This window comes from Nestor notabilis, unplaced genomic scaffold (assembly GCF_000696875.1).
Source record: "Nestor notabilis isolate BGI_N333 unplaced genomic scaffold, ASM69687v1 scaffold15195, whole genome shotgun sequence".
Lineage (NCBI taxonomy): Eukaryota > Metazoa > Chordata > Aves > Psittaciformes > Psittacidae > Nestor > Nestor notabilis.
Window position 1 is genome coordinate 55,326 of NW_009928034.1, and position 9,987 is coordinate 65,312.

Here is a 9,987-nt window from a genome sequence, read left to right on the forward strand (position 1 = left end):
AAAAGAAGAAATGAGTTTAAAATGCTTTGCAAAAGTAGTAGTAATACTTAGCCTCAAACATGGGATCAAGATGTGCTTTTATATGGCTTTTGTAAAGATACTTAGTGCTGGAGCTGGGCAAAAAAGCCATGGGCACTTTTATTGTTGGCATTGAAAAACAGTTGTCATTTTCTGGGTTCCACTCCCTTTTTGTGTTAAAGAAAAGGTGCTTCTACTTGCACATGAAAAGCGGTAACAGGCATTTCTTTAAGAGGCTAGACCTGACTTCATGGAAGTGGTCAGATACCAACTGCACCTGCCCCAGCACTGCAAGATAACAAACACACTGAAACTGTTTTGTCATCCTAATGCCTCAAAGCAAGGCTGGTTTCGGAAAATCTAGAAAGAAGTGGTGATGTTGCTTCCTAGAAGCCACCACAGTCTAAATCAGACACCTGCATGTAGTCTCATAAGTAAGAGGCACCATTTTCTCAGGCAGGAGGCACTTTAAGAACAGTACTGTATCAGTATTGTTTGGTAGACAGAAATGCCTTTAGAAATCACACCAGCATTTCCCCTTTCTTAGGAAAATATCATGTAGGGATGCTTGATACTGGCATTTTAAGTACACTTGAATTTGACATGAGAAACAATTCAACATCACTGAGTAGCAGAGTCTGACTTCAAAGCATATAAAGAAATACCTCTTGTAGCAGACTACATACAGCTCATAAGGTACACTAAGTAAAGGCTTCAAATAGCTAGCTAAATATCTTCAACTTATCCCCAAAAAGTCATACTTATTTTGTGAGTCCAAACCAGACCTTACCCGAGATTATGTGAACTTCAGAAAAAAAGGCATAGCAAACAAAACCAAGAGTTTGATAACCTTAAGAATCAAGAGAAAGCCTAAAAGCTACCCTTTCTCTCCATAAACTACTTGAGAGAAAATATATTCCAAGACTCAGCCCCAAAATGCTTTCAGTGAACAGCACTTTTAAAGAACCTTAACCAATGCTAATAAGTACATGAGGGCACTAGGCTAGTCAACAGGCAAAAATGCTCCAAAGCTGCCTGGGAGAACCCTCAGCAAAGTACAGAGCATGAACCTGCCAGCATACACAGGATTCCTTAGGTAGCTTCCTTGCAGGAGCCTGGAAACAGGTATCTCCAGGAGTGTGTTGGTCTTCTCTCGAGACAGATGAATTTCCATGTAGCAGCCCCAGGCTCTTCTACAGTATTTATCTGAGGAGCACCCTGTATCCTGGGGGAAGGGGTCCATCCCATGTCGATCCCTGGAAGTTCTCCCAGGCACCTTCTGGAGAGTGCCTCCTCTGGAGATGTGTGAATTCCCAGGTAGCAGCCCTAGTAGCTACCCAAGGAGTTCTGTTGATGTTACAGGCAGTTCCATTTCTATGAGCTCCCCATGATCTTTTGTATGCATCTCCCGGAGCACTTTTGTCTCTTCTGGACACAAGTGAATTCCCAGGTAGCAGCCCCAGACTCTTCTAAGATAACTTATCAAAGAATAAGGAGCTTCAGGAAAGCAGTTCTGAAGCATTGAATCATATAACACAATGCACTAGATAACTTCAAAGTTTTTTTCAAGACTTAAAATAAATAAATAAGCAACCCACTTCTTAACATTTCATATGTATGCCATACAACTACCTAGGAAAAGCCTTTCCCTTAAATCCGCACTACAGTATCCCTACGGAAACATGGACAGGAAGAATTAGCCATCATACAGGGAAAACCATAGAATTTTTAGTGATCTATCAAAACTCATTATCTCATAACTTGTTTTCCCTTAAGATATTTATGCACCTCAATTACTTCATGCATTGATTACTAAATCGTAGTCAGGCTTAATTTCTTTTTGTAGTTCTTCATGCATCTACCTTAAGGAAAATTTTCTTGCTGTTGTTTAAGCAGGACACTTCATATGTTATGCAGCATTTTTAAACTGTACAGGTACATTAACCTGAATTTTGAATTGTAATACAATCAGATTTATGCTTTGGCAGTTAATTTTAGTATATTTAATACGGAGACCATGAGGAATGATGGTATGGGGGGAGAGGCATTTGTTTTAATTAAGCAGTTAAAGCTGCTGAACCACTTTTCTGGATTTGTCTTACTCAAAGATACCTTCCTGAAACTGGTAGCTGGCAATTAACACCTGACCTCACACAATGGTCTTTTTCTTGCTCAGCTTCAGATTTCTTCTAACACAAACATGCTACAGACATTCATAATGGAATGGACTCACGAAAACTTCTGTCCATATCAATTTTAAATTTCAGCACTCATCAGAAAACATACACATCAATCCTACACTACCACTCTGGATACCATTAAGTTTATAAAAAGCAGTTTCAAATTCTCCTTGCAGAGCTAGATGAATTATTAGAATCATGACTACCAGAAAATAAATTACCAAATTACCATCTGAGTAATTTATGACTTCTGTTGATACAGAAACTTGCGCGGGGAGGGGGGTGGCGAAAGGCACAGGATCTTCCTTTGTGGTAACATTCCATGCTAAAGTAAGGTACATGCGATTGCCTTCTGGTAACACTTCTCTGTTTGTAATTGACAAAGTCATCACATAAACAAGATCAAGAGTTGCAGAGACATTGCTCTATCTTCAACTGGTTTATAAAAATCCAAAGCACTTTGGAAAAAAACTTAAAAAGACTACCCTTACAGCTTATGACAAAAGCAGTATTAAAGCAGTGTTCTCAACCCCAGCTCATTCACCTTGAGAGTAAAAGTTCATCTTGTATTCGTATAGCTGCAACAGGATAGATAACTACAGCTATACGGACCAGGAGAACACTACCAGGACCATCACACATTTGTCTCTGTATTTTCCGATTAGCCTAGGTCCTACAAAGAGCCCACTGGAGGGAGACAAATGCAAAACTTCACAGAAACCATGCTCAAACTAACCATGTCCTCTGTTGTCTAAGAAGGATAAAAGGTAGATCTGAGAACGGAAATGTGCATTTTGGGAATAAGGATGAGAGTCTGAATCTTAACTAGAATAGGTATCACGTCAGTAGTTCTGTTCTTTTTCCACCACACAGATTCATTAGGTATGACAAACCCTACCTAAGAAGTCGTAAGCTTTGACATCACTTCTGTTCTTGCAATTTTTTTAATATAAAACATCCACCAACATGAAGGCTATATTAGGCCAAGTAGAATGCCCCATTAAGTCTGACCTCATACAAAGACAGCTTCCCTTTTTTCCCCTTGGAGATGTGAAGATCGCAAAGAATGGATACATACAGAAACATAGCATGAATGGTCTGCAGCAATTACAAAGTCTCAATTTAGTTTCTCCTTAGAGTTGAACTGCGAGGTGTTACCAGAAGGCAATGCAGTAGACTTTGCTGATGCAAGTAGGCCCTGTCATCACACAGTATGCTCATACAACCTTGCATCAACAAAATATTATGGCAGAACTGTGACAGTCATCATACCCAATGCTCCCAAACCAACAAACTGAATTTATGAAGGTTAGAGAATGTCCTTGCTGAATAGCAGTGGACGTCATCTTTTGATAATTCAATGCAAGCCAGATGCACCTCTCATTCACAAAATTCAGGATGCTGTGTGACGTAAAGTCTGATGTAATTCCAGGTTAGAAACAATAAGAAAACACCAGGGAACTGACAAAGTTGTCCTGCAAAAGGACAAGACAGGTGATTTGAGAAAGATGCTTTTTTCGGTCAGTCTATTTTAGACTGGGGGGTTGGGGCATAACTTATCAATCATTTGCAGAAGGTATAAACAAATCAAGGCTTTGATACAGACAACTTTGGGAATTTCATCATTATGATCAACAAAGCTTGAAAGAAACTCTGAATTTCTGCTTACAATATGAATTGTCCATATTATGACACCTAGAGGTCCTTACCCTGACCTGCCTCAGGCTTCAGATGTCTCGAACAACTGCACCAATTACCTTAACTAGAGGCTAGAACTGGCCTTGGCAAGACAGCAAGCAGGATGAAATTAGGATAACACTTTCTCACCTTTTCCTTCAAGGGAACAGACTTAGACTACAGAAGTAAAAACATGAACAAGGAAAGGAAGATTTAGATGCATATCTTGGAACAAAGAGGGGAAGCTGCAGGTAAGCAAGCAGCAACAGAGGCAAAACTGATACTGCCTTGCAGCACTGGACTGTATCAGTCAGGCACACATAAAATAAAAGTGATCTGAGAAGCAGCAACATGCACAAACTCCAGAAAACGACTCATTAGCAGAATACAGAAGCCTACAGGATTCTGAGGTCAGCTCAGGGGACACCAGGGGAAAAACAAAACAAAAAACCTAAACCAAAAAAAGAAACAAAAAAACCTAGAACAACAAAAAGGAACAACACTAAGGCAGGGCAGTGTCACCACATTACTTGAGAGGTTTTACACCTGCCAAACTAAGAACAGCACCTATGCTAACAAAGCATCTAAGTAGTATTTTCAGTTGCAGATAATTTAGTAATCCCAAGATTCTTTCATTCAGATATGTCTCAGTTAATCTGGACTCCATCTCACCCAAGGAAGATCTGAACATCATGCTTCTGGGAAGTATATTCTACAGACTTACATCAAAATTTTTAATGTTTGGGATTGTATTTTGCTCCATCAGCCTGCCTACTGTCTGACTTCCAGGACTGCATACCATTTCCTCAACATTTTTTGTATTCTGTGACATTTGTAACATTGGAACTGTCCAGATTCACAATGCTACCTTTAAAAATGCACACTAGGTAAAAGAAAAAGGAGAAAAGAAAGGAAGTGCTTAAAGGTAAGGTATGCATATACGAAAGCTGCAAGCCAGGCCATGTATTTTCACTGACCAAATGGTAGCGGGACAACACCTGCTTCCAGGAAGACCCAAGCTTAACAAGCTTGGACAGATTAATACAGCCCATGGAAGTTAAGAACAAAAACAACAAAACCACTACATATATGCAGTAGTACCACAATAGACCTAGAACCAGCAAGTCACAAGCATTTACACACAGAAGTCTGACAAAGCTAACACTTTCCACACTGGTGGGAAAAAGAACTTACACTTTTTGCAACTGAAAAGTAGTATGTCTGCTACTAAACCAAAGCATGTTTCCTATACATAAGGTTTACCCAAGTATCTCAAAGGCAGGCCTCAGTGAAACAGTCAGCTTTGCAAGCAAAGTTATTTCCTTGCAAATAAAATTTTGCTTGCAAAGTTATTTGCCCAGAGAGACATAAAACTAAGGCCAAAGATAATTTGGTACAGCCTTCACTACAGTAAAATAAGGCTATTTAACACCCATTTTAATCAACCATTACAGAATTTCCACATTCAGGAGCTGCCACCTAAACATATCCTTAAGCAGTTTTCTCAGCAGTGGTTTCAGCAGTAGCAAAATCTGAATGAAAGGTTAGTCCCATCTGCTATGAAAGCAAGCTCTTTTTATCATGGACTATGAAAATAACTTAAATTTTATTGAATAAGCTGACATTGATGTTGGAAGCTTATCTTCATGGCTCCTTCTGCAGGGACAGTATGGCCATAATAAAAGCCTTAACTTCCCACACGGTATTTATGCTTTGGTTTGTGGTGTAAAGCACACTAGTTCTTTCCCCTTAATAAAATAAAAAAATAAACTTGGCAAAGCTGTAGGACAGGCCACTAACAGAACCCTTTTCAGGAGGGGAGAGGAAGGAATACTTTCCCAGATGTACTGAAGGCAGTTATCAACCTGATGAGCACATGGCATTTTCCCCTACTGGTCCGAAAGGGTATTGTAGCTACTGAATGGCAGTTCTAATGGTCTCTTTACCTTGCTTGGGCACGTATAATGAGGGGCAACAGAGGGCTGTTGGTTGGATTTGATTCGAACCCAACCAACATTTCTTCCATCATCCCTCATTAGTCTTACCCAAGCAAGGTAAAAGGATATTTAAACTTGTCAAACACTCTGAAAAGCACCAACACCAAACTCACTTATAGTACCCTTAATATTGCGGAAATTTCCTGAACTAGAGATAAAAAGTTAAAATGAGGTTGCTTTGGATAGAAGATTATGACTCTGTCACTGATGCAGAACAAGAGCATTACTGAAGCAACAGCTGCTTCTCAGCAGTCTCACAAGAAACCTGTTATACCTGTGAGAAGTATCAGTGCAATCGGATGCCAAACACCTAGTCTTAGAAGTGAATTTCCTACTTGTCCCCTACTTGCTTGTCTCTTCAACCTGTCAGATCCATTTTTTTTCCCCCTATGATAAACAAACTTTATAGAACCATTCTGTAATAGTTAACATATCCTACTCCTCATCCAATTTCAAATTGATTGATGTGTCTAAACATTAAGAAGTGTAAAGACTCCTGGATAATCAAAGGAGATCTGTTTGGAAGAGAGATTCTGACACATCACTAAACACATCAGCATGTAGAACCTTAAGCTCAAACAGTGAACAGAATGGAGAAGGGGAAATTAGCATATAAAGCAGAGTTAAAAACAATTTTTTTTTTGTTTTTTGTGGGGGGGAAGGGGGAAGTGGAACACCCTTCTCAGCACATCCTTTGTACAGACTCCAGATCCCACTATGGCCTTGCTCTGCTTTTCATTTTTCTGTTGATGGTATAAAGCATATGGTGTATCTACACTGTCACCTTGCTCAAAAATTTAATATCCTGATTCAGGCTGATTCAGGTCTTGAAAGCTCTCTCTCAAACTTCCCCCAAGGCCTTAACAGATGATCAGAAGGCTTCCTTTATAGAATACACAGAAACACTGGGTTATACTCCAGCCTTTAAATATGAAAGCATAGTTTCTTCCTCCTCTCTCTTTCCTACCTCCCAAATCTTGACAACAAAATTTTTTTACTGTCAAAGACCTCACAAATTCATAGCTGTATTACACTGGAAAGAATCTTTCACACCCCCTGATTATTACTGAGGAATTGCCTGAATTTACCAACTGGTAGAAGCTACACAGTATGCCATATGCAGTTTGGACTAACATCCATAACAACAGGACAATGGTAAGTAGCCAGCTGATTTCTAACTGTGTTTTACTAGAATGAAGACTTTAGAATGAAGACTCTGACAGACATCATCTTCAGACAACTCTAGAATGTGATCTTCAAAATATTTAACAGTATCATTAATAAGGAGATCATTATCATAAATGAATTCAGCAGAATGTTTTATAATGTGTATAGTCATGATTCATCAAAGTTATTCCACAATTTCACTGCAGTCTGATACAGGTACGATGCTCCAACATTTCTGGGAAGATTTCATAGGACATTTACAATGAAAACTATTCCAAGGTTAAAACTACAAGCACCATTACGCCACCAGATTTTTTTCCACAAAGACTTCTGAGAGGATAAATGAGTTCTACGTGACTATGGAGCTCAACCAACCAGCAAACTGACTATAGGCATCAGTTTCCTATTTCTTTCAAGGTAAACAAAATAAATTATTTAAAGAAAGGGGAGGTGGGGGGAAGTAGAATGAAACAGTATTTCAAGAACTTACCTTCAGACTTTAACTTCGTAAGAACAAAAATCAGGTAGTTGTTGAAATCTGGATACTGATTGAGTTGTTCTAGTTTCTGAAGAGAGAAAGTGTTAAGGAAAGTTGAATCTTTGTGCACAACGTTTACAGCTTTCTGGATACAAAGATTATTAAATGAGTTACATATTGCTGCATCACTTCAACCAGCGGTGACCATAAGCTCACAATACAGAGTATGAACCATCTAAAAAGTTTCTGTAATTTTCTTAATGAAGCAATTGCTTTCAGGTATGAAGAAATCAGAAAATAAAATCAACAGACAGACACAGAAAACAACAGATCCTTAAAAATATTTGTGAAGGCGCTAAAAGAAGCTTCCTCCCTACAGTTTTGGATTTCAATATTTAGACTTAGAAGCCCACAAAATCTAAGGAATCCACTGAGACACAATCCCATAATACATTTTTCCCTTCCACAATAAATAAAAGCATTTCAATATTAAAAAGCAACAGCTATGAATTTGATAAGCTACTAATTTTAAAATTAGACATATACTTCTTTACAATTTGGTCAGGGCAATAATAATAATGGTCAGGACAAGTAATACAGAACACTCCACGTGGCTCCTAGAAATGAAAAAACATGCATCCAGAGATTGTTGTCAAAGATGCCAAGCCAAAGAGCTCCTTCATAACAGCCAAGCAGCAAGGTAGCACATTTAAAAATATTTTTCTTCTCCAAGCTTCAGAGGCATAATCACCAAAATAGTCAGCTGAACATCACTAACAACTGTGAATTCCAATGGATCAAGTAGGAAGCAGCAGCAGAAATGAGAAGAACTGAGACAGCAGTATTTAACAGAAATCTAGTAGGAAAACACTTAATTGGTCTGGGAACCAAAGAACAGTTTATTGGCCATATTTTCTTAACAACTTCTTCACTCAGTTTAATTTTTGTACTCCAAGGAACATCCAATATCTTTATTTGAAAAATATCTGAAGCCTTACTAATTAATAATTTTGTCAAAAATGGGTTCTGGCTAACCTATCCCCACACACACACACACTTAGTTGTATTAGAGTTCTAAGCACCCAAATGTACCAAACCAGTCATAAAGAGAGAGCATGACAGAATCAACACACTGATAATCTTACAAAAAAAATATGGACTGAGAGTATTTTAAATCTGAACCCAGTAACCACCACCCTGCTTGGAAAGTAGCACTTTATAATACAACAGCCATCAGATTTTTTTTTTTACAGAAACAATCTCAGAGGGGGTATATATGTAATTTTTTTAACTGTAGAACATGATCTGCCAAGCTATATTAGACCGCTTTCTCAAACTCATGTATAATACAACAGTAAAAATGTGCCACTTCTCTAACCTTTACAGACCAACATACAAAGACCTCCCTGAAAGCACAAGTATCTCAGCACAGCAGGGAGTTACCACTACCATTTAAAAAGAATTTCAAACATCAGTTAACAGCACTTTTATTCAGTTAACTTCTACTCATCAAGACATACACCATCACCTATATTGCCCTTCCTGCACTTGCACTGCTACTTGTCTATAAACAAACCACATGCTATTAAATTATTTGAAGCAGAGCTTTAAAATGTAATTTTACAGTAAAGTTACACTATAAATGCTGTTGCTGTAAAAACTTTCGTATTTTAAATACTAAAAAGCACCAGTGTAAGTTTGGGGTATTATTGGAACACTCAGACACTTCTGTTTATGATTTTTCAAAGGAAGCAATAATATCTTAAAAATCTGAAACACAGCTGCAAGAACAAGATGACTGAGATGAATACTACTATCACCTTTCAGGTAAGAGCAGAAGCCTTCCTAAGCTTGACTGCATCTCATATGAAAGCGTAAAAGTGAAGCAAATTTGGCTTCAATCTAAACTCTTAAAATAACGTAAATATATATACACACACATGTACACGTTCTTACATACTTAAATAAATTCTGCTGCTTTCTGTAAAGACCTTCAAGCAAATGTCTTATTAAAAAAAAAAAAAGGATCAAGATGATAAACTCATATCCTTCAAAGAATTTCAGGACTTCTAATTACACTTACATGGCTAGCTCAAGGAGCAAGAAACAGTAGATGAGGGCTTTATTTTTCAATACCTATGTTTCAATTACTCTTAATTTAAAATCCTACTATCTCAGTACTTGTTCCCTAAACCATTGCTACTTCATCACTTCCACAACCAAGAGAGACCTAGGTGGGTAAAACCCCCAACAATCCACAACGCCTACACCAAACGTGCAGCAAAGCAGCAAAAGGAGCCACATACAGTAGATTTCCCCCTTCCCGTTAACTTTAACGAGTGTTACGAGCAGTATTTCAGGCTCCGGCTTCTAAGCGTACAGAAACATCCTCACGACATAGCGAAACGCGCCGTGTCAGAGCCAACAGGCCACCGAAAGAGTGCAGGCAGCGGCTCCGCCGGCAGAGCTC

At 38.4% G+C, this 9,987-nt stretch overlaps 1 protein-coding gene across 1 annotated transcript in view; it reads right to left on the bottom strand.

The window, feature by feature from the left end:
* The window catches only part of TNPO1 (transportin 1), a gene marked incomplete at its 5' end in the record, with an annotated part of 50,248 nt that extends 42,586 nt beyond the window's left edge, over positions 1-7,662 (bottom strand). The window contains one exon of the mRNA XM_010014339.1: positions 7,530-7,662. Coding sequence (XP_010012641.1) covers positions 7,530-7,662 — 133 coding nt within the window. The remainder of the gene's footprint in view (positions 1-7,529) is intronic.
* Between the last annotated feature and the right edge of the window lie 2,325 nt (positions 7,663-9,987).